The 24,287-nt window shown below is 37.9% G+C and overlaps 1 protein-coding gene across 1 annotated transcript; it reads right to left on the bottom strand.

Annotated features, from left to right (window-relative positions):
* Positions 1-413: 413 nt before the first annotated feature.
* Positions 414-22,614, bottom strand: nsd1b (nuclear receptor binding SET domain protein 1b). The gene is made up of 24 exons (XM_079846828.1): positions 21,397-22,614; positions 21,148-21,278; positions 19,039-19,615; positions 17,770-17,911; positions 17,445-17,617; positions 15,499-17,356; positions 15,307-15,419; positions 14,917-15,199; positions 14,559-14,659; positions 14,357-14,402; positions 13,185-13,366; positions 12,869-13,000; positions 11,341-11,464; positions 11,050-11,250; positions 9,016-9,195; positions 8,659-8,815; positions 8,370-8,575; positions 6,574-6,686; positions 6,212-6,481; positions 5,534-5,650; positions 5,309-5,450; positions 5,108-5,214; positions 4,165-4,363; positions 414-3,665 (listed from the first exon to the last, which is right to left on the bottom strand). Exons 3-24 carry the CDS (start codon positions 19,387-19,389, stop codon positions 3,151-3,153), a joined length of 5,712 nt encoding a protein of 1,903 aa, XP_079702954.1. The 5' UTR covers positions 19,390-19,615; positions 21,148-21,278; positions 21,397-22,614; the 3' UTR covers positions 414-3,150.
* Positions 22,615-24,287: the final 1,673 nt, after the last annotated feature.

The raw sequence follows: 24,287 nt of genomic DNA, 5'->3' as shown, positions 1-24,287 counted from the left end.
TATTATTATAATCAGTATATATAAAGTAACAGTATAACAAAGTCTACCATTATGTATACTTGGTTTACAATGTAAATAGAATAGTTTTGTGTTACAGTAATGAGAATTTTTTTTTTTTCCCGCATTATTGTTGGCTAATAATTGCATGTGGAAATGTGCTTAATTGTCATGAAATAAATGCTGCAATCCGAAACACGTCAATCATCCTAAAACATGTTTCATAATCTTTATGTGAAATAGAATTTATTTTTATTTGGGGGTGAAATATGACCCAAGCATTTTTTGTGAGATTTAATAGTTTCAATTCCCCACCCATTTGATTACTGACAATTAATGATTGGCAAATGCAATAAATAAATGAAATACAATTTAGATCAAACTATATACAGGGAGGTAATAAAAACAGCAGCAAGAAGTGTGTACTGTTGTTTATTCTGTACAAAGCACTACAGCACAATTAAAATCTCTGACAAGGCAACACATTTTTTTCCCCCTTTTGCTTGATAATTTGTCTGAAATATACTGAAGTGGAATGACTCTAGGAGCAGCATGAAAACTATTAAGTTAACAATTCTATACAGGAATACAGTAAAAAAAAAAAAGAAGTTTAAATGCTGTTCAACATGAAGAAAACTTGATCAGTTAGACGGGGGTCAGGAAAATCAGAAGAGGGAATTCAGGAGTGTAGACAAGTAACAGGCCAAAATCATTTGTCCTATACATTAGCTTCACAAATGACGATAGAGGACTAGAAATATGAGCAGTCTCAGATCAAATTGTATGTTGATTTAACATGAAGTCACCAAATGCCAAAGACTTGACTGGGAGTGTTTACTTATCCTGATTGCAAAGTCTGTTACTTTCTTTCATATAGCTTAAATGTATAAAAACATATACAACATGATAAAACAGCTCATCTATTTTCTTATCTAACTAGACCTCATAGTTGCGCTTTTATAAGATTGCCCTGGTGTGAGTTGGGACAGGACTTCCTGTTTGTTTGAGCGTTTTGTAACTGTTGGATGTCGCAAGCGTTTCAAAAATCACACAGTTCACCTTTAAATTCACAGCACAATTTACACCAGAGGATTGTGGGAATATCTGTCTCTTCGGTTGATATGATCAATTAAAACAGAGGAACACTTCCTTTATAAATTGCATCAAGCTCTTATGGATTTTGAAGATTAATTCGAAGACATTTCTGGGGAAATTTCCTAAATTATCTCAAATAAATTACAAGAATTCTTGTAATGTTCTTTGTTTTAGCATGTGTTAGCAGGCAAATTTTGGATTATTATACAAAAGTGCTTTACCAAAATGATAGTCTGGAAGTCTAAAGAAATTTAAACGGCTGGCTATAATACAATGTGGAAAATACAGGATCAAGACACTGATATTTTAATTGTATTAAAGTGCCCCTATTATGCTATTTTAAAGGTTCCTAATTTTGTTTTGGAAGTCTCCTACAACATGCATCAAAGGTCAAAAAAGTTTCATAATATACATTGCACGTCACCACATTTTTCAATGATTCTCAAACGACTCGTCCGATGATTCAGTCTCTCTATAAAATCCCTCCTTTCCGTAAGCTACTCTGCTGTGATTGGCCAAATGGTCCCATTGGTCTACCGCTAACAGCGTGTGTCGGAATTGGCGTTGATTTTACCATATCAATCCGAGCACGAGTCCTAAGATGAAATATTAGAAGAACTAGTTATTCAACCCGAACCTCGATCGCAAGGACGATTTGAGCAGGACGTTTCTCAGTGATACGCTACTTAGTCATACATTATGAGGTGTTGCAACTGTAATTCCTCACCATCAGCAATAACAACTGTATGTTCATCAACAAACCGATGTGTATATTTTAAATTTATTGCAGTGCACATGCAGGAACTGTATCTATAACAATCAATAATGGTGCATACGTTAGCCGAGCGTGAATGACGGATGTAACATTAAAGTTTGTTAAAACAATTTCGCTCCATCCTTTAGTAAGAACAATAGACAATCTGCATTAATGGACACAATTTTGCAAAAAAATATACTAAACAGCTATATTACACACTGCATGAAAGGTAATATCTGAAAAAGCATAATAGGGGCACCTTAATTACCGTCAACAAAGTATATTTCAGTTTTGATACAAATGCTTAGTATATGCGTACAGTCAAACACATAGCCTTTCAAAGTATAATCAATTTGATAGCATATGCTAACATAGGTGCACTAGAAATGTTCACCTTTGTCTAATGTCCGTGCTATTTTTCCCTAGACCTTAACCTCTTCACACAATTGCTCATCAAGTTGCTTCAGAAGTTTGTTGTTCCATCTCTTAAGTTTCCTTTTTTTTTTCCAAACAGTTCGTCCCAGAGTTGACACCTTGTGTACAAGATTATTAGTGTAAATAAAGTGCACACGGTTACAAAAGTCGGGCTGCATGTGTACAGTACGTGTACTATGCTGAAGACGAAATGTACACCACACGCACTTGTATGCATATAGCATTCGCATAAAAACCAAAGTATACTTTGGGCTTGAATACATCAACAACCTTTTCAATAGTAAAATTGAACCTTAGCTTATGTTCTGTACTATTTGCTCACAGAGCAATATACAGAACAAATGAGTTTTGGTAACAGTACGTATTATTTATAGTCATTATTATTTGACTCGATGAAGAAGGCAATGGCATTTCCATGGAAAAATATATTCCCTTCCCTCAATACTGTATCTTTATTCTCTCCATTGTTGCTTTTTTGTGATGCTCAACATCTTTCATAGTGCCAGATGTAGCAAGAAATAATAAGATGGCCGAAATCTCATGACGTCCCATGATGTTGTAACTGTTGATGGCGTTATATGAAGTGGATACTGTTCAATCATTGTTTGAATCTTTTTTTCGTAAGCATTGTCATCTTCCTCAGTGCAGTTCGAATCAACCTCATAAAATCAGCAAGAGATTACAGAAGGAGATGCAAACCGTTTTGAGTCCCATCTTCAAGTATGTTGTAGTGATTGGAATTCAAAGTACACCAGATACCCTCAGTGAAAGTTAGTGTGAGAAAACAAGAACATGGCAGAAAAGAGGTCTGTTTGGGAAATTTACACCCCGGGTTAGTTTGCTTCGATAGTCAATAGATTAAACCTTCATACTTCGGTTTTCTTCTTTATCCTCAACCGTTCCGAATTATCTTGAGATACACTCTTCTCACCATCCATTTCTAAGTGCATCAAACTCTCTTCCTCTTCTTCGTTTTCTTCTCCATAGGGAGAGATGGGTGAATATGCACAGTTTAAAGAGATGTTAAGTGGTGGAGGGCTTCTGGGGGGGCTAAAGGAGACCTGAGGGGCTACATCAGGGGGAGAGGGAGCCTGCGGGACATCCATAGTGTTTCGGGTTGTGGTTTTGGTTTTGGCATCTCTGATGACGCTTATAGGGTACGGTGTGGCGAGTTCCCCGGGGCATTCCCGGATCTCGCCAGGCTCCAGGGGCTCGGGGCCGCAGGGGTCGTGCTCGCTGCATGACAATCGCCCATCCAGTTTGGATATGAAAAGCATGCCGTCCCGATGTTCGACACAATAGGAACTAGGGCACATCTCACAGAAGGAAGCTGCTTCCTGTCCACACAGGTCACACTGATGCCAAGGACACTCCCAACGGCCTGAAACGCAAAACAAGTTTCTCACTGAATCTCTGAAAATGTCTTGGTTACGTATGTAACTCTCGTTCCCTGAAGGAGGGAACGGAGACGGCATATATGGAACGTCTCGGTTATGCATGTAACCCTCGTTCCCTGAAGGAGGGAACGGAGACGACTGTTAGGGAACGTCTCGATTATATATGTAATCCTCGTTCCCTGAAGGAGGGAACGGAGATGGGGATCCCAAGACGTCGGTGACGTCGATGTAACGTCGAATGTGACCGACTGAAAGGGAACTCTGCAACATTGACATTATTGAACTCCACTGAATCAACATTGAACTGACTAGAGCTGAATAACAACACTATTGAGTTGCTTACAGCTGAATTAAGCTTGTTTCATAATTTGATCAACTTTGCACTATTATTGAACTAAACTGAATCAACACTGAGCTGACCTGAGCTGAATGACTTTATGGTCAGTGAGTGGCCTGTTTGAGAATACTTCATGAAAGACTGACCTGCAGGTCTCTTGGTGAGATTGAGGCAGTCGGCATGGTAAACCTTAGGGCAGCCTGGCCTCTTGCAGGACACAATCTGTCCTCCATCTCCACAGCTAAAGCACTCATCCTCCCGTTCCTTGATTACTTGCTGGGATTTGCGCTTCATCTGGGACCTCTTCTTCAGTTTACGGCCTTTATCATCTGATGGGGGGTTGTTCTGATAGACACAGAGTTGATGTCTAACCTCAATCACTTATCAAAGCAGAAAGGACCACTGAATTTGTAAGAATGCTTTGGATACTAAAAACTTCATTGCGAAGATCGGACAGATTTACATTAGAAAATGAATAGGCACCTCTCCAGAGTCCATCCTTAAATTCATTGAAAGTCTTTGGGATGTGCTGGAGAAGACTTTGCAAGAGTGCTTGACTCTTGCATTGTAAATACATGATCTTGACCAAAATACATGTTGTGATGTCATTTCCATCAAGAGTTGCATCGGTTGGTCAAGATCTTGCATTGACAATGCAAGAGTCGAGCACTCTGTAAAGTCTTCTCCAGCACATCCCAAAGACTTTCAATGAATTTAAGGTCTGGACTCAGAGGTGCAAATTCATGTGTGAAAATGATTCTTCATGCTCTCTGCCAATCATTCTTTCACAATTTGAGCCTGATGAATCTTGACACTGTCATCCTGGAATATGGCCTTGATGCATTTTCCTACATGGTTGTTTAAGAAATGAAAAGCTACACACTCCATCAATTAGGGTTAGAAGAACTGTTGCCAGACATATAACATGATAGAAACATAATAATCACTGCAATAATGATCCAGTCTACACATTTGCCTATCCAAACAGCGACTTTTTGTTTTGGCCCGGCAGTGTATATTATTGTATCAGACAAATCAATGATCAATCTATAACATTCCGTTATACTATATAAAAGATAATCTGCTTACTTTTGGCCTCACTCCCAGGAATCCACTGCAATTCGATGCACCACACTTGCACACTGTCTTCCCATTGCCCAGACACTCAAGGTTATAGTTGAATGTTAACTCTGTGCCTTTAAAGAAAATGCACATCAATGTTTTTGCAAAAAGCGGTATAAATGTGAGCCTTTACCACAGAGTCTTCTATATAAAAAGAATTTGACTTACCAGCAGGGATATCAGTGAGCGCAAAGAGCCCAACACGTGTGTCTCCGTTGACTGTCCATTTTTGGGTCTCGCAGTTTGGCTGGCAACTGTGGTTCATAAAACGGGCTTCATTTCCCTTGGGCCCGGCATCAATAATTCGATCCTTCCAGAAACCACAAAGCAATTTGTTCAGCTTCTATAACAGAAATCTTAGGAGACACTAGTGTTGTAGTTTTAGAACCTCACTTTGTCCAACGTAAGCATGTAGAAATTGCCGATATTGTTCTCCTGAGCGTGTTTAATCCGGGCACGGCATTCTTCCTCGTCAATCACCTCTCCAACATATTCGTTAACAAATCCTCCCTTGGGTCAAGCGTTAAAAACAAAGACTTGTTTAGAAAGCAGACTGGACACGCTAAAGCTAATTATATCCACATCCATATTGGCTCTCTGTAGAGACATTATAAGGGGGAGGACTGAGATGGACTAATTGTGAAATATCTTTGGAAAAATTCTAATGCTCAATATTTTAAAAAAGTCGCTTTTTGAAAGTTTGTTTACTCTAAAACCGAACACAGTTTTTGGTGTGATTACAAAAAGAGAAGCAAAATGATGATATTGTTGATTTGGAGCAATGAGTTTAGCAACATGTTAAGCGTTATACAACTGTGAGGTATATTATGTTTTCTGCATTCAACTCCATCTTGCGCACAGTTGAGCATGCAAATCCCTTCAGAGTATACTTCATTTATTGTGAGTGTGAATGGATACACTACGTAGTGGACCTTTGTTTTTGAGCAATTGCATTATGCGGACAGTTCTGGAACACGAACAAAGTAAGTATACTTTCGGGCTTTTGATTGTGTGGTCTGCATGAATGATGTTTGAGACACTGCCCATGAAGAACATTCGAAATCAGCTCACCTTTTTGATGTCGTGCACACAGCGCAGTCCCCAGCCGCGAGACAGTGTCCTGAAGATCTCCACCTGGCAGTACTGCCGTTTGGTGAAGCACTGGTTCTGGCAGCGCTCGCCTGCGGGACAAACCTGTGGGTGACATTCGTACAGCAGCATGCGGTTGATGCACTCTGAGTCCATACCGCAGGGGTTCTCGTCTGTCGCTTTGCAGTTGCAGCGAGGAATCTCCGAAAGGTCTGCTGAGATGATCAGCACTTTGCCAATTGGTTTGTTCACCTATTGGATTTAACCAAGATACGATTACAACATACCATCGTAACATAAAGCTAGAGATCAATCTCATAGTGTGTCTTGTAATGGTCATGTACCTTAATATGTTTGTATGGTGGGGGTTTCTTGTAAATTTGTCGGTCCTCCTGGAGCTGCCGTAGTTCTTTCTCTGCCTGCAGTTCTTTGAACCTTAGAGCAGCTTCTTCCAAAGCTACAACAAATTGAACATTTTGATTTCAGACATTTTCATTTGATCACTGATTTCAGCTACACCAAGAATCATGTAAGACAACTAGGTTTTTACATGAGTTGTGTGTGCAAATGTCGCCTTCACGATTGCTAGGGTGTTGTGGATGGTTGCTAAGGCATTGCTACGAAGTCGTTAAGGAGTCACACGTGTTTTTAGCCTATCAGCCTATATTAAAGATTTTTATAATTTATGGGTATCGGTCAATATTGTATTGTATTTGTATGTATTTGTACATTTCCCTATTTATGAATTTAAATGACCTTTTCCGTCATCTAACACTCACTTTATACTGTATAGTATTTAAAAAAAAAAAAATTTTGACTATAAAATGACATTCTTTAAAATATCTTTTTTTGTGTTCCACAGAAAAGTCAAACAGGTTTGGAATGACATTAGGCAGATTTCATTCGGATAATGACAGAACTTTAATTTTGGGAGAACTATTCCTTTAAAGTTAAGGTCCCGTCCGGCTTGTTGGACTCTGGATCTGATCAGTTCTCTGACCCCTAAAAGGTTTGTCTTGCTCATTGTTATAGCAGCTCACAGCACGACTCCCTGCTGTTGTCTGACTTGAACTGGTCCCTCAAGAGTCACTCTAAACCTATCCGTCTATAAAGCCTTCAGAAAGATAGGTAGTCTATAAACAGTCTTCATGTATTTCACAACACTTTGTTCTGCTTGTGATTCTTATTTAGTGTGCCGTGGGTCATATTTCAGGATTCTTTACCATAGAAAAGTCTCTGAGATCCTGACACCTTGTACTTACTTGCAGTACTAATGCAATACATGAAGACTGTTTATAGACAACATATCTGTCTATAAGGCCTATAAAAAAAAAAAGTCTTCGTGTATTTCACAACACTTCAGCTTGTGATTTGTATTAAGTGTGGGTCATGTTTCAGGATTCTTTACCATAGCAAAGTCTCAGAGATCCTGACACCTTGTACTTCTGGACTCCATGTAGGTTGCAGTTTTGGAAAATGGTGGCACTGGAGTCTAAAGGGTTCCTGATGGTTTCACACCTAATTATTCACCTTAATTCCAATTTCTTTTGCAATTAACGTTTATTTATTATTTAAATTAACGTTAATTAATCTTTTTCTTGGCCTGTTTTTCTATGACCCTGCTGAACCAATGAGCGTTTTGCTGTCCATTGGTCACACCTTAATTTAGCTATTTCTATTATTGCATTAGTATTGCATCCTTCTCATGAGCATTTAATCATTTTTGACTTTTCAGTGCGAGTTAAATCTCTTTTTTGGCCTATTCTAACTATAAAAGAAAACCTGCTTAATAATTAAGGCGTTTTTCACTTCCAGCCTTCCTTAACAATTATATATCTCTTATAAATGATTAAATACGAAATAAATAGAAGTTATTCAGATTATTGTGGTTTGGAATTGGTCAAATGTGCTTGGAAAAAAAAAAGTGATCAGAATATTAACTAGCATAATAATTATGCACGCGCAATATTTTACATATATTTTATAGTTTTATTTTACATTTGTTTTGCTTTAATATAGATGTTAACACCCGTTTTATCATTCACTTAGCTAAAAATGTTAATCTGATTGCTAAGAAAACGATAGGGCATTAGAAATAGTACCAAAAGCAAGCAACAATAATTAGTTGCAGAAGATATACCTTTCTTATAGGTAGAGTCAACTCCCTTTCCCATTTTCTCTTTACTGTTGGCATCACCCTCCATGTAAGGGAAAACACGGGCTTGGTAAGTCCACAGGTAGTCATTAGAGCCGAAGAAAAGCACTGGGAACTCTCCGACATCGTGTCTCATGCGTAGGATATTCTCAGGAATGTTTTGGGGATTGCTAACTTCTGCCGGCCACCATCTAACAAAGAGTAGAGCAGAAACTGTTGTGTACACTGACTCTACAAAACAGGAATGATAAGGGTCGGCTGTGTGCATGCTGACCTGTAGCGGCCCACTTTTACCCACACTACCTCCTTGTAGTGTGGTTTCTTTCCAGCACGACAGTCGTTGCAGTACCAGCTGCCTTCTGGCATGTCGATGTTGAGACACTCTCGGTGAAATGCCGCAGGACATGACTCACAACACAGCAGACTACCACCTGTAGAGGGAAGTGATACAGATACAAAGAAGAAGTCTTTCTGATAGGGTTTAATAAAGTGAGCTTCTTAGGGAAGTTCTTTTAAGCTGAATTGAATGAATTATCAAGGATTACTAAAGGCATTAATATAATGTAAATGATTTAGTGCACACACTAAAATCAGAGGTGCAAATTGTGTTTCAGCAAACAGCTGAATGAACCTTCTGAGCAGACGAAGCACCAGCTGACGTTGACATGCTCGTGGTTGCGGCAGCCTTTTCTTGGTGTGAAGTGGTTGGGACACACTATGTTGCTGTGGGTGAGTGTGACACTCCCAGCAGGAACGCAGTTATCGTTGGCGTGATACGCCACAGGGCATCTGATACAGCGGGTTAGCTGGCCTAGACACAAAATACAGAGAATTTCATAATAAAAGCACCCACTTTTGAAAAATATGTGTTTTAGATGGTGAACACTAAAGGCCCTGATATACTCACAAGTTTGAAATACGTGACCAGCGATATACTTTTAGCGAACATCTGACGCCGCCCACACTTCTAAGCGACGGTTAGATGAATATGTAAATATGTGCAGCTCGCTTTCTTCTCAATTACAAAATAAAGCATTAGAAAAGCATCTGATCATAGCAACGTGGATATGTTTGTATTCGGCTCTAGATTTTGACGTGAAAGAAGGTGGAGACTCCGCGCACACCTGCCTATAGAGTGGTTCAGGTATGACGTCACTTTATAGGCCAACCGGCAGTTAGCATCACGCTGGTTCCCTCGACAAAAACTCAATAGGATGTTCCCATAGGTTTTTGGATTATCGCTATTAAAAACAAGCTCTGTGACCAACAAAAGTATGATACTTGCATGTTTTGTCCATCAAGATTATTATCACAGATGAACACAACTTTTATGATTTTTGAAGCCTAAATGCAGTCGGCAGAAGTAAAAAGCTAAAGGTAGTGTATAAACGAACTATACCACGGTCCCACGAATTCAACGTCATCATCATTAAGCTTCTGAAAACTCTTTCAGTTTTTATCTAAAACCATTTCCCAGAACGTTTGAGTTAGAATAGATTTTAAGAGCATAGTGAGCATATAAGCATAATGAGGCTGTAAAAGCGGAATGAGTTTACCTGTTCTCCTCGACAGCCTCTGTACTCACATTTAGCCACTTGTTAGCAACTGCCTTTTTCATGACACGTAACAGCTTAAAAAAACCACAAGTGGGGTAATATTGATGTATTTTATGTCGTAGAATAAAACATGAAAGTGTCTTGAGCTTGTGTTCTCCACAGACCTTATTTCAGCCATTTAACCAAAATCCCATTCAAAAAACCCATTGACTCCGGGACGATGGAACCGGAAGTGCTAAAATGCTAAAACCCGTGTTTTGGCCTACAAAGTGATGTCATACCTGCACCACTCTATTACGTAATCGCCACGGACCAATGATAGTACTAAGGTGTTTTCCAGCTGGTGTAAACTTTTCTGGAAAGTTCGCTTTGGCAAGCTGTTTCGAACTCCCTAAATGAACTTCGTTTTGGCCTGAATTTGTTCGAAATGACGTCACAGCAGTAGTCATTTTCGCTTGAAGTATTTTGGAGCCTTACCATGGAGTAATTTTTTTTGTGTGTGTGTGTCAGGTGAAATTAGATATTTAAATGTACATGCTAATTTCCTTTAGTTTTTCAATTTAGATTACCTTTGCCACTCACTTGAAGTGAATCTTTAAAAAAACACTAAAAAATACTGTTAAATGTAATACTTAGCAAATCTCAAAATGAATATTAATTTTTCATACTGTACATTATAATGTTGTGATGCACAAATTCACCAAATTCAAATTATTGAGTATTCAATTTAATTTTAGTATTTAATTTTAAAATGATTTGGACAAAATAGCATAGAATTTTCCTATCAGCCACAACATGAAATAATCATGGGCGTATCTGTATTGTTAATATTCTGGTCAATACAGCCCATGATTATTTCATGTTATAATAATATCGGTATACCTAGTTTGCAAGTTTTGCACTGGTCCAACAAACACAGCATCCAAAAATTGTTGCCATGATGATGAGATAACTCACCTAATTAAAAATAACAACTTAATTGTACCCACACTTTATGGACTGAATCTTACATATGTAAAGATATTGCTGTTCCCAGGTGGAATTGTTTTGTTTTTTAAGGCAGGGGTCATCACCTGATCTAGCACCTAACTGCTCGAAGCAAAACAAACCTTTAGATATGGACGGATTGGTAGGGTTTGTGATGAAACACGACAGGCAGACGTGGAGAGGGCAACGAAAGGCCCGGTTCAGAGGTACAGTGGGTGCATGGCTGGCAGCGCATTCCCCATGGTAGAACTTCCCACATCCAGGAAGCATACAGCGCCTGACGTCCTCACCCAGGCTCTTACAAGCAAAGCATGAGTGTATACCTATTCAAATATTCACAAAACCAGCTGTTAAAAGCTGTAAAATTATTTCAAGTCAAATTGTTTTTTGTGAATTATGAAGCAGGCACTCACCAGACGTGCACTCCTGACATAAAAATGTTCCTGTGGGAGGCTCGTTCAGACCAGTGCATTGTGGGTGGAATGCCCCACAGCATTGCCCTTCGCACAGAAGGAGATCTCCCTGCTTCTCACAGGCCTTCAGAAACAGCAGAGGAGGAGGTCATTGAGGGATTGTCTAATATAATATAGCTATCGACAACTGAATTTAGTGAATTCATATTTCAAATGATAAAGATCAAGATCAAGATCACTTCTTTGAAACATCTTAAAGGATAGTTCACCCAAAAGTGAAAATTAGCCCATGATTTACTCACCCTCAAATCATCGTAGGTGTATATGACATTCTTCTTTCAGACGAATACAATCAGAGTTATATTAAAAATGTCCTGGCTCTTCCATGCTTTATAATGGCAGTGAATGGCTGTTTCTGTTTTGAAGTCCATAAAAGTGCATTTATCCATCATAAAAGTGCATCTAGCATCTATCCATCATAAAAGTGCTCCACACGGCTCTGAGGGGGTTAATAAAGGCCCTCTGAAGCAAAGCGATGAGTTTGAGTAAGAAAAATATTCATATTTAAAACTTTATAAAGTAAAATTATAGCTTCAGGCCAAACGGCCATACGCAGTCTACTTGCGCCTAAAGCGCAACTTACGCAACTTTTAACGTCGGAAGTAGTGTAGTGCGTCATGGCGTAGTGTAAATATCAGCAGTACTTCACATTACTCACATAAGTTGTGCTTTAGACTTAAGTGGAATCTGTATGTTCGTTTGGATATTGGGTATATGGATATATATGGATATTTTTCATATAACGCATCGCTTCAGAAGGTGACAATTTTCATTTTTGGGTGAACTATCCCTTTAGTCTGAAATATAGTTATAATTTTTTCTGATTGATAATGTCATTTCATTTGACACTGTCATTTGTTTATGATTAAATCTTATGGGCTGCGTCCGAAAAATTAAGGCGGCTGACTTGTTGCCTAATCAGACAAGGACTTTATAGGAAGCGTTTGCGCATCACAAAACTCATTTCGGACAGACTTCTGAGACAGTGAAAAGCACAGGATTGTGGGATATCAAAGACAGTGAAGGATACATCTATGCTGCCTTCAAAAATCGATCAGATGAAGGTATCTCAGGAGAGAGGAAGTTAAGCTAACATTGGATTCGGACGTGCCTTGATGCCTTCCTACCCTGGAATGCATCCTCCGAAAGCAGCATTTTTAAGTTTTCGGATGGAGCCATGGTGAATCAACAGACTTCTGTCTCCGTGACATTTGCTGCACTTCACCAATCAATTAGCCCGCTTAAACCACACCCCTTTCTTAGGGAAAAGGAACAATATCACTGAAATACTTTCAGAGTGATTTGTTGGACAATTAACGATAAATAAACCTTGCCAGCCAATCAGAATTCACCTGACTTTAAAGAGCTTGAGTATTTAACGCAGCAGACGACATAACTGTTATTGACCCTCGGTGTGGACACTAATATAGTTATAATTCTTGATGTAAACGGGCCTCAACACACCTACCTGACACACATTTTCCTTGAGTAAGATGCTGCCACCGTTCTCCTCTGAGAGTCGTTTATTATCCAAGAGTCCTTCATCAGATTGTGGATTTTCTTCTTTTTCAGAACACAAGCCATAACTAGATTCAAACATCTGAACGAAATGCCAGATATTCCGGTTAATTAATTAAATGAGCATTTAAAAAGATTGATTTACATAATTTTCATTGAATTCTCTGGCTGAATGAATTGGCTGATTAGAAGCAGTTGTATAGGTGTACCCAATCAAGTGAACATTAAGAAATAATAAACTGTTTTCAAGAGTTCTTTTTACTGACCTCTGAACTTGAGCATCTGAGAGCATCTGAGTCATCCGCTGTTGATTCTGGGTCAACTGTATGAGGCATTGCAGGGGCAACTTTTATCTCCATCTCTGTGCTTTTTAGTATTGGGTCAGTTGGTTTGTCGATGGACTCGGAAGGCAGCTTGTTCTTACTTTTAGATGATTGTTGTCCAATTCCTTCATTTACAATACAATTACTTTGTACAATTAGATTGTAAAACAAAAGACAACTAAGGCACCAAATAAACGTATAAAAAATAATAAAGTTCAGTGGCAGCATATGCCAGATCTTCTAGATCTTAAACCATAATTTTCCACTAGATTAGATTATTGTTGAAAATGTAACTGATGGACATACATCTTTTAGTGCAAAATTAAATGACCTGGGGTGCGTTTCCCAAAAGAATCGTTAGCCAACTATGGTCGCAAGTTCCGTCGTTATCAGTATAGTTCAACGAGTCTGTGTTTCCCGAAACCATGGTTCCGACGAACATTCGCAAACGGCATCAAAAAGTGGTGTGGTTAGAACGACAGCTCCGACCTCTTGTTTGCATGTCGTATGGACTTAATAAACCCTTATGTGGAGCAAAATAAGCAAGATGACATTCAGTACAATCTATATGTTTTATTTTGAATACATACAAATGTCATTTACATCTTTTATTTTGTCAAAAGATTTAAAGCACCGTTTCTGAAGAGTGTGCATGTGCATATGTGCTCTAGTACGTAAGAACGAGCCTATGATTGAATCTGGAAATAAAGCAAAATAACTGAGAAAATTTTTAAATAGTCCTCAGATGCCATGTCCGTAATTTATAGCAAAAAATCTAGCATTAATTCGATTTCAAACGGATTCATTTAAATAAGTTATCACTCCATCACCAGCGTGACATCATTAACCAATGTTGTTGAACGGCAAATTTGCGTCAATAAGCTTTCGGGAAAGTATTAACTAGCTAGTTTTTCTTCGGCAATGCATCGTACTATGGTAGTTAAGCATCGAGTTACGTCATTGTACGGGAAACGCACCCCAGGGATGCATGTTCGGAAAACGTGGCCCCTTGAATTGTCTCTGATTGTTGGCTATGTCCCTAGAATAATGAAGTTGTCCAATATAATAATATTATGATTTTAAATAAAATAACAGAGCTTTGAAAGCAGTCAAACCTGATCTTGTAGATTGTCCAGATGAGCACATCTTCTGTGACTTCACCTGTGAATGATAATGCTATTAGCCCAATTTCCCTTTGTCCTTATGTCATTAGACTAAGCTAACTAGACTAAAATCACAAATAGTTTTTTTTTTTATGTATAACAATTATTCTTTATCTAGTTATCTTTCAAAGTGAACTGTTTTTTTTAATAGTACCTTTCTTTTAGGCATGAGAATTGGTTCAGCTTCAATGGAGCTTTCTAGAATCTTTTTGGTTGGTTTCCGTTGTCTCTTTGTGCTTAGACACACACCATCACCTATTCAAAATTATGAACAATCATTTCTTTTTGATTTTGTTCTGATAAAAAGTCATGAATATAGTCAGCCCTAAAACAATAAATAAACTAAAACGTAGGGGAAAAAAGTTTTCCTGGCTTGCACTAGGGTCTAACCATTGCATATGGTAAAACAATGTGATGGAATTGTTTGAAAAATATTACAGTATTTTTCCAAACAGTCATAAAATTTGTGAATTTCTTCATAATTATGTAAACCTTCAGAAAAAGCTACTCACCAATAGCCAAAGCATTTTGTCTTTGAAGCTGCTCCTTATGGCAAAGTTCTGCACATGGTGATGGGATTGTTTCTGGAGGTGGAGTTAGCGTGTCAACAGACAACACTTGACTCTCTTGACATGGCGTGGTATTTATTGAAGGAGTGCTCCGAGACATGTCTTCTGGAGGAGGGGTCTGTAATTCTGGCAGGGGCCTCGACACACCTAGTTCTGTTACCTGAGGATTCTGTATACTTTCGCCAGATGTTTTCTCCACTGGACCACTGCAATTGTGGTTTTCGACCTATTCAGAAGTTTAAAAAAATTGTCAGAATGTTAAAGCGAATTACACAATACAGGATAACTTACACATCCAACTTGAACTTGATTGGCTAGCATAAACTTAGCTACCTTAGTAAACGACTCAGGTTTCTTTTTTGCTTTCTTCTTAGTAGAAAACAATTGATCGTATTCCTCTGTCCATTCTATGAGTCTTTTGCTAGGTTTCCGAATACGTTTACATTCTGTAAAATGCACAAACATTTTTGAGCCCACTTAAAAATTGACTCAATCTTTAGATGATATTAGTATTGTCTACCTTACCTGTAGGGGTGTCATTTTTTTGAGAGTTGGCTTGAGTATTTTCTAATGCATTGATGGAAGTTGCCTTCTCGGGCACAAAAGAAAAAGACTTATCTATGCCACCCACCAAAACTTCACTTTCATTTTCTGAGGGTAATCGTTTTGTCTCTTGAATACAACCTCCTTCATCTGCATTTAACGCTTTGTTATTGACTTGGTCAAACTTTTGCCAACGCTTTTTGGGCACATTAGCAGAGAACTTAGCTGAGGTCTCTGGTTCCTCTGAGGGCAGGTGAAGCTCAGATATCAGTTTGTCAAATGAATCTTTGGAGTGGATGTTTGATGTGACCACAGTGGTCTTCTTTTTCGAACTAATTTTTTTACTGTGTCTTTGAGCATTTTTTGAAACTGTAGGGTTTAGATGATTTTCCGGGATACTATTTGTCCCAGACTTCAGCTTCATCTTCTTCCGTTTGGATGTGATTTTGCCTAATTGACATTTTTCTGTAACTACTGTGTTCACTATGGTCAGCTCATCCTTCACATTCGGAATCAGTGATGGCTCCTCTTTAATAAGTTCATTTTTGGGTAACGGTTCTATTATCAATGCTGTTCCATCGTTTTCCCGGCTATCGTGCATATCCTTGAGCATCATTAGGAATGTGCTAAACTTATAGTTTGCATCAGGATGAAACGACAGAGGCTGGCCACTGTGTTCATTCGCTAGAGATTTGAAGGTTAATTCTTTCATGTTCTCCATATCTTCCATATTTAAGCACAAAGATGGAGTAGAACTAGAAGATAAATCAGAAATGTGACTCTCTTGTTTGAATTTGGATGAATGAAAAGCAACAGGTGCTTGAGATATCAAAGAAGTTTCATCTTCAGATTTGACTGAATGCTCATTGTCTTTACAACTTTCAAGATCAGATGATAGCTGGGTGCGTGTGCTAAAGTTTGAGTCTTCTTTCTGATCACAGCATGCGGTAGTTGGAATCTTCTGTGAAGGGCCACTGTTGTCTACATCTGTTGTTTCATGTAATGTAAAGTCAAAAGAAGACACACAATTCCCTATTTCAACATTTGAGGTTGACTCTTGGTTTACCAGTTGTTTTTTCATCCACTCTTCCTCCTCCATTGCCTTCAGTGCTCTCGTCATCAGGCGACTACTTGCCGGAAGGCACTTGACTCTCCTACCAAGAGCTTTCCTGGCTTCGGTTGATAGATGTTCAAGTCCGGTGATTTGATTGTCCTTGGATTTCATGCTTGCTGAATCTGGCATCTTAATTTTACAAGATACCTTCCCAAAAGAACAATTCACAGATTTAATTCCAGCACGACCGAGTCCCCCATTGACTTGACCTTTCCCTGTTTTACTGAACCAAAGGCCACCCTGGTTCTCCACATTCTTTTTGATTTCTTTGTCATTTGTAATGGGAAGCTGACTTGGGGTTGAGTTTGATTGTTTGATATTTGATATTCGCTCAGAGCTTTTGGGACATCTGCGGATCTGTGGTACCGAATCAATGTCAGAGTAGGGACTGTCCATCCCTTCCATAATCTTATCCTTCTCATAATGAAATTCCTCAGAAGGTTTCAAATGTGTTGACGACTTTCTTTGTTTCTTTTTGTTTTTAGACCCCTGATTATGTGGTAAGGTGTTCAGGTGGTCTTTCTGTGTAACTGTCCCATTGCTCAGAAGACTAATGTTGGGTAAGTCCACTGGCACAGACACTTTGTTTTCTGTGTTATTTGTGGTTCCTTCAGAGATTGTTTTGAAGAAGTCTGAGCATGGAGTGGTGACCCTTGGTTTCTCCAGGAGAAGTGCTTCTGCTTCAACCACACTAGCTCTCCAAGAGTTCAGAAAACGCTTGGATATCTGCAAAGTAACCCAAGAGTAACAATTTCACAAGGGTTTTAAAAAGGTCACAATATCCATTTTACTGAAAGGATGTTTCAGAAATTACAGAGTGTCTGACGTTTTCATCTTGTTGGCGTCCACTTCCTTTCACAAAAGGGAGATTGTTAAACTGATATCCACCCACAAATATATGAGTAGATCGCTCAGGAACCCATGCTTGTTCTTCAGGTTCCCCAAATGTCTTGAGGAAATACTGACGATTGGTCCTATCTGGTGGCTCTGAAACACAATCGCACAAAGCAATTCAAGGAAGGACAATACACATTCTTGTGGGTGGATTGTGTGGAAAAAAGCGACTGAAAAGTTATGAATCTGGTTCATGAAATGATGAATGGACATCTACAGTATGGCTTCTGTGGTTGTGTACTTACCTTTAATTCTGTGGTAAACTCCCTCAAATGGGTGAACAGTCACCTGACAGGGCCACCATGGTCTACGGTTGAATTTAGCCCATATAACTTCACCCTCCAAATATTTCACTGGTGGTAGAGCCTTTCGTTTCGGTTTTTTTGTCTGCTGGTAGACATCATATATAAATTCGGTTAATTATGTTAAAATAATATGTAAGAACATAAAATAATATAGGCCTACAAGAAAAAAAAAATGTTATCCATGCCATACCACAGTATTTTAAATCCATTCTCTGATCGTTTCTTTTTTAGTCTTTTTTTTTACTATTGGTTACATTTTTATACTCATTGTTAGCCTATGTGTTTGTTTTAACTTTTCCCTTTTCATGTATCTCTTTACCTAATTAACATTCTATATTATTTATTTTAATATTTAAAGTGCCATATGTTTTTTTTTAAATCCCATATATACCCGACAATCATGCAAATAAAGTTTTGACTTGATGACTGTATTTCTGTAGGCTTAGGCTCCGCCAGTGTGTGGCGATAAATGAGACATAAATAGACACAACTAATTACATGTTTATAATTATGCCTATTTACTAATAGTCTAGTAATTACTAGCCGAAAATAATAAATATTATAGCCTAATATGTTAAATAACCGTAAAGTGAACTTCATATAATCCCCTTAAGTGTGCCTAGAAAAATAGTCATATGCTAAGTAGCCTATATCAATCCATCACACAGAAATGGATATAATTTCAATTACTATAAGCCTAATAGGCCTATAATAGGCTACAATAATAGAATATAATATATTAATATATATTCATGACGCATTAAATATTAATGCATATAAATATTAACGCATATAATATTAATGCCGCATTGTCTGTCATTTTTAATTCAAAATAAAATGTTTATTAATAATATCTGTTCACAGGTTCGTTTACACATTAAACTCGTGGCCACAAGAAATATATGTCGTTCCTTCAACATAAGAAGTCGTGGTCACAAGAAAAATATGTTGTTCCCTCATCATAGGATCTCGAGGCCGGTCACCATACAAAAATATTTAATAGGATTCATTCAATTTTTTAGCATATACATTTTATGACCATATTTTTTATAAATTATCAACTATATTATTTTATGAATAATTAAACGTATTAATAACTAACATTATATATATTGACATGGTCCTAATTTTAAAAGTTTGCAGAACAGCTGATCTCTTCGTATGACGAGATATCTAATAATATTGGTGGTGGTTTGATGGTGAACTTGCCATTACAATCCTGGCAGGCCTGCTCACATGAGAAGAAAGCCCACAATCACTTTTAGACTTGTCTTCAAGGACGACTTCTTTCCCCAAGGAGGAGCGAGCCTTTGAAATTTTGCTTCTAGGCTTGACATCCAATTTTGTCTTTAAATTTGTATTTGTTGTATGTTCTCTTGTTGAGCCACACGAGGCTCGTTCCAGCCGAGACACTGTCTCTGGATCCATAACTTCATCCTCGTCCTCATCTTCAAACAGAATTGACTCAAAGTGCAGTCCATTTGCAAATGGACTGGATGAGTCCAGACTAAAATCAGGGCTGGGTGGGGACGTGCAGCTGTCAGTCACAGCTGCATCCATTTTGAGACAGATGTGTTAATAACTCAGTCTGGCTACAACACACCAATCTGAGTTATTTGTGCACACATAGTTCCATAAGCCTCCAAGGCTTTCTAGCGACAAATATGAGTAAACTACTTAAGTTTTTAACCCATGGACAGGTGAGACAGGAAGGGCCAGGGTCAAAGCCAAGTGTCTGTCTGCCAATGGGTGAAGTTTTCCATATACTGTCAAGCAGATCCAGCACCTGTGAACAAGTACACCAATGTGTTGAATTACTGAGAGTAAGCATATGTGACCGAATCATACCGGCACTGCTCCATTATCAGAAAAACAAATTTGTATATGCATATACTGTAAGCATTCACTTCATCATCACTTCCTCTGTAAGAGTAAAAATCTTAAAATGAAATAAGTAGACAAATATAAATTGTGCTTCTGTGTGGATTCGCTAAAAAGAAAAAAAGAATGATAGTAATAGTAAAGCAAAGCTGGCAACAAGTGCCCAGCACTGTTGTTTGCAAGTTTATGAACCTTTAGGAAATTTTGCAAAAAATGTTGGCCTAAATTTGCGTCACATCTTCATCTAAACCTTTTAACTACCTAAAAGGAGTTATGTATTATATATTTTTATATAATTGCATCTTTTCACTTGTTTATTAAGCCTAATCCAGTGTTTGGTTTTCTCCAACCGTAATGGTTCATTAACACTAAAAGGCTCTTTTTTTGGCTCATCTGTCCACAAAACATACTTCCATTAGTCTCATCCACGTGGACTTTGTCAAATTTTAGACTAAAATGTGTCTTGCTGCCCTGTCTCTCTAGTCTAGCTGATGGTGGACTCACAAACACTAACCGGAAGATCTCTAGATGTTACTCTGAGGTTTCTCCTTGAATATTATATGTCCTGCTTTTGGAGTGATTTTTGCAGATGATATTTTTTTCTTGGTAGAGTAAGAGAGTCCATTTGTATTCTCTATAGAAATAGTTTTGCAACCTTTTCCAGCCTAGTAAGCATCAACAACTTTTTTTGACAGGAGACCCAGGTTCATGTTCATTCAGTAATTTGAGGCTGTCAAACTCGACACTTGATTTTTACCCAATTATTTAAAACACCTTCTTCATTTACCCCTATTATTATATGAACTATTGAATTATTATAATATAATTTTAGATGTTCCTTTCTCCAAAAAAAAAAGGATATTTTCACCTGCATCATTTTGCTCAACAAACAAGTGAAATATACTAAATAAGTGAGTATAAATATGTATGAATCATTCATTTAATTGGATTCTCCTAGTTGAGATATAGGAGGACTTAAACGGAGGTTTGTTTACATTATAGAATTTCATGTAAAATTCTTAAGCGTTTACAAAGTTTTTAGCGCGACTGAACGTTCGGAACGGATTAATTACGTACTGCTTAGTGCTTACTATTCCGAGTAGGGGAAGTATGGTGTTCCATTTCGAACATTCTCCATAACACAGGAACGCAGGAATGATAGCGGGCGCACATATATAACAGAGCGAAGAGTGAACTCTGACACATGATTCACATAAAGAAGTATTATATGAAGAGATACAATAGTGACATGCATGTAAAAACTGGCAGCGCTGTGCTCATTGTCACGCGTGCTAATCTCATTAATATTTATGAGCTATTATTTTAATAATATCTCTCTCCCGAACAAACATCAGAGTTCACAGAGTTGCACCGGATATTTCGTTATTTTAAAACATATAAAACGTGATGCCTAAGGAAACACCGATGGAATCTTACCATTTAAATGTTGGCCAGTGTTATTCATATTGACAACTCTTCGTTTGCGCGCGTGAAATGACCTTTTTTCCCAAATTGTGAAAGTGGATCAAGAAAATCCCAGCCGCAGCTGCAGTAGTAGGCCAGAGAACCTGAGAACACATTCATGCTATCATCATCACTCTACCCCTTCAATATAAAAACACATGCACTATAACACTCACACCGAGAGGAACCTTCCCAGTGCGCGATGTCTGAGTCACAACGTACCTCTGCGTTACGATGCGGACGTTGTACTTTTCATTTTCAATGATTATGGTTTCCTTGCTGTCGACCTGCCCCTGGTTCTGTTTCAAGCCCGTGACTGTATGTGTCTAAGAACAGCAGCCAATCGGCACGGCAACCCAACCCCTTGCGAGAGGAGCTCTTCTCAACTCCTGTGCTTCACTTTATCCCAAAACACAATTAAACATTTCAAAACGCTCAAATGCACGCTTAATCGAACATTTGGCGTCCTTTTAATATTTTTTTTATATGTTAAGATATATACTGTGCTTTTGTAACGGACATTTCTACCCTTAAGTGGTAGGCTTTCCTTTAAGTGACATAAAATCCTATTCTGAAATAAACACAAATTTAACACAAACACTCGGAAGCGTATGCAAATACGCGATTATGTTTAAGTTTCAGCGCTCTTGATCATTCAAGATGGAGTCTGGTGTGTGCTGGCACAGGCCACAAAGTGTTAAATTTCGATTTGAAGTAAGGCTTTTATACATTCAAGAAGTTGTGACTCGTCTTCAAACGACGTTTTTTTAACATTAGAGTTGATAAAATGACAGTGCGCGTGAAGACGCACGTGCGTTCAGCAATGCTGCGCTATAAAAATGGCTTATTTGTACATATATATAGTAGGTAGTCTACTAAGATTTTGTGTAATAAACAAGATACACATAAATATCGCTGTCAACGCATCACAACGCATTTCTCTAACATATGGAAACGACACCGAAACCGTGTTGATCCTTATGTTTGGACGTGTGAATATATAAACAGCGCATTTGTTTTTCTCTGCCGTGTATTTATTTATTTAATTTTGTCTGAGGAGAGAGAAAATGGAGGAGTCCGACATCATCTCATCGACTGTGGCCGAGTTTAATGTCGTGTGAATGTGACACTAGAGCGCTTTAATACGACGAGCATTGAGCTTTAGATCACGTTTCAATAAACGTACATATGATACACTGCTTAGCAACACGTCTATTATTCCAAATACTGCATAACTCAAAACCTGTACTGTAATAGTCCCGTGAGGTTATTATAAGGGCAGGGCGTGTTTGGGGCTTGGGAACCCGTATCATGTCGATTGGCGACGTCGTTAAAGATGTTTTTCGCTGGCACCTCAGAAGTAAATTAGCGAAAGATGTCAAAATTGGTGTTGAGCTGAGAGTTCGTGTTTCAGCAGCGCTGTCTGTGGGCCTGTTGACTGCTTTTGACTGAACAGCGCCTCGACTGGCAGAAAATACAGCAGGAAACTTTACCATAACCGATTCATACTCTTAATAAGTCTGTCTCTATTCTGTTTCTCAGTCAAATATGACAGGCTGTCCATTTAGCCTACATTTGTACTTTGCTAATTCAACACACAATGGCATCTGAAATATTGCACACTGATTAACTGTAATTAATGATTACTAGTTGATAGGGGTGAATTCAGGTTGATTGGGAAACTTTTTTGAGATGACTGAGGAAAAGTATCCTAATCAACCTGAATTCATCCCTATTAATTGAAAGGGGAGGGAGGGGTGGGGGTGAAATTAAATAGCCTATTGATTAAAAAATTGTGTGTGTGTTTATGAGTATTATCCTCCACACTTGGCAACTTGACACCAATAGGCCTATACCTAACTACACTAACGTGTTAAGTCTAGTTAAGTTTTGGTTTTTGTTGTCATGTAAGAAGAACATTCAAAAGGGCCTTTTACACCGGGGCCTTTAGCCCCATTGTTCCCTTGAACACTATGTGTGAGGGGTTAAATCTTCAAGAAAAATGTCTGAAAATGTCAAAAATCTATTTCTGGTCAAATTTGATTTACAACAACAAAACTATTTAAAGCTGCATAACATGTAAAAAGGCCAAAGAAGAGATGCCCTGTAAAGGCTACACTTTTTGTAAAGGTATTTTTATCAAAATAGTTTTATTTTAAAAATAGAAACATTAAATTGAAAATGAAAAAATAAATTTGAAACTGTAATAAAACTATAAATTGCATATGTATAATACTAAAATATTTAATGCTTTTACATTAATATTATAATATATTACTAATTTGCTTATAATGTAATTTTTGATTTTAGTTAATCGTCTTATTGTTTATATTGTTCATTTTGCCTGTTTAATATTTCTCAAGCCTTCTTTCTTACGCCCCCTGGTGGTCAGTCAGTTCTGTCTTGACCTATTACCCTTCAACAATCGTTCAGCAGAGCATTTGTCTTTTTTTGTGTGTGAATGTGTGATTTAGATTGTGGGACTTTGGTGATCAGTTAGACTCAGTGAACAATATTCACTGGATATTGCACTTTGATGCATGTAAATTAAGTTTAATAGTTTTCCTCTAACATATACAAGAAAAGGTTCATCTGAGAACCGATTTTAATATCAATATATCATTATTAATTTTAAGGAAGCAATATTATACATTATACTTTAATTGAAGGCCTATACTTGTACTTGACAAGACCCCCTGTGGTGAAAAGCTTTTGATCAAGCTTTTAATGTTGTTTATGTCTATGTGGTGTTTTTAATATGCTTTAAGACAAACCAAAATTCATAAGTCAACACCATTGCTGAGTATTTTCTCCTTAAAACTGCAGTGAATCAAAGACAGTCTCAAAAACGTGGTTTGAAATCGCTGGTGTTTCTGACGTCACAAACTCCCTTGCAACCAATCAGGTCAACATGTGATCGTCAACGAGTGAATCTCTGAGTTGCTGTGAGTGAGTGGAGGCGGGGTTAATTTGCATATTCATAGAACCGCGTATACTAAATGAAGCAATGGTGTAGAGTTACATTCAAGTTATTTTGAAGCATGAAGAATTTTTTTTTCAAGGAATATCTATATTATTTTTTTCATATTTAAATTTTTAACAAATATTTTTTT

The sequence above is a fragment of the Squalius cephalus genome, assembly GCF_949319135.1.
Source record: "Squalius cephalus genome assembly, chromosome: 17".
In the NCBI taxonomy this organism is placed as follows: Eukaryota; Metazoa; Chordata; class Actinopteri; order Cypriniformes; family Leuciscidae; genus Squalius; species Squalius cephalus.
Note: the sequence above shows the minus strand (reverse complement) of the source record. Positions and strands in the feature narration are given on the sequence as shown.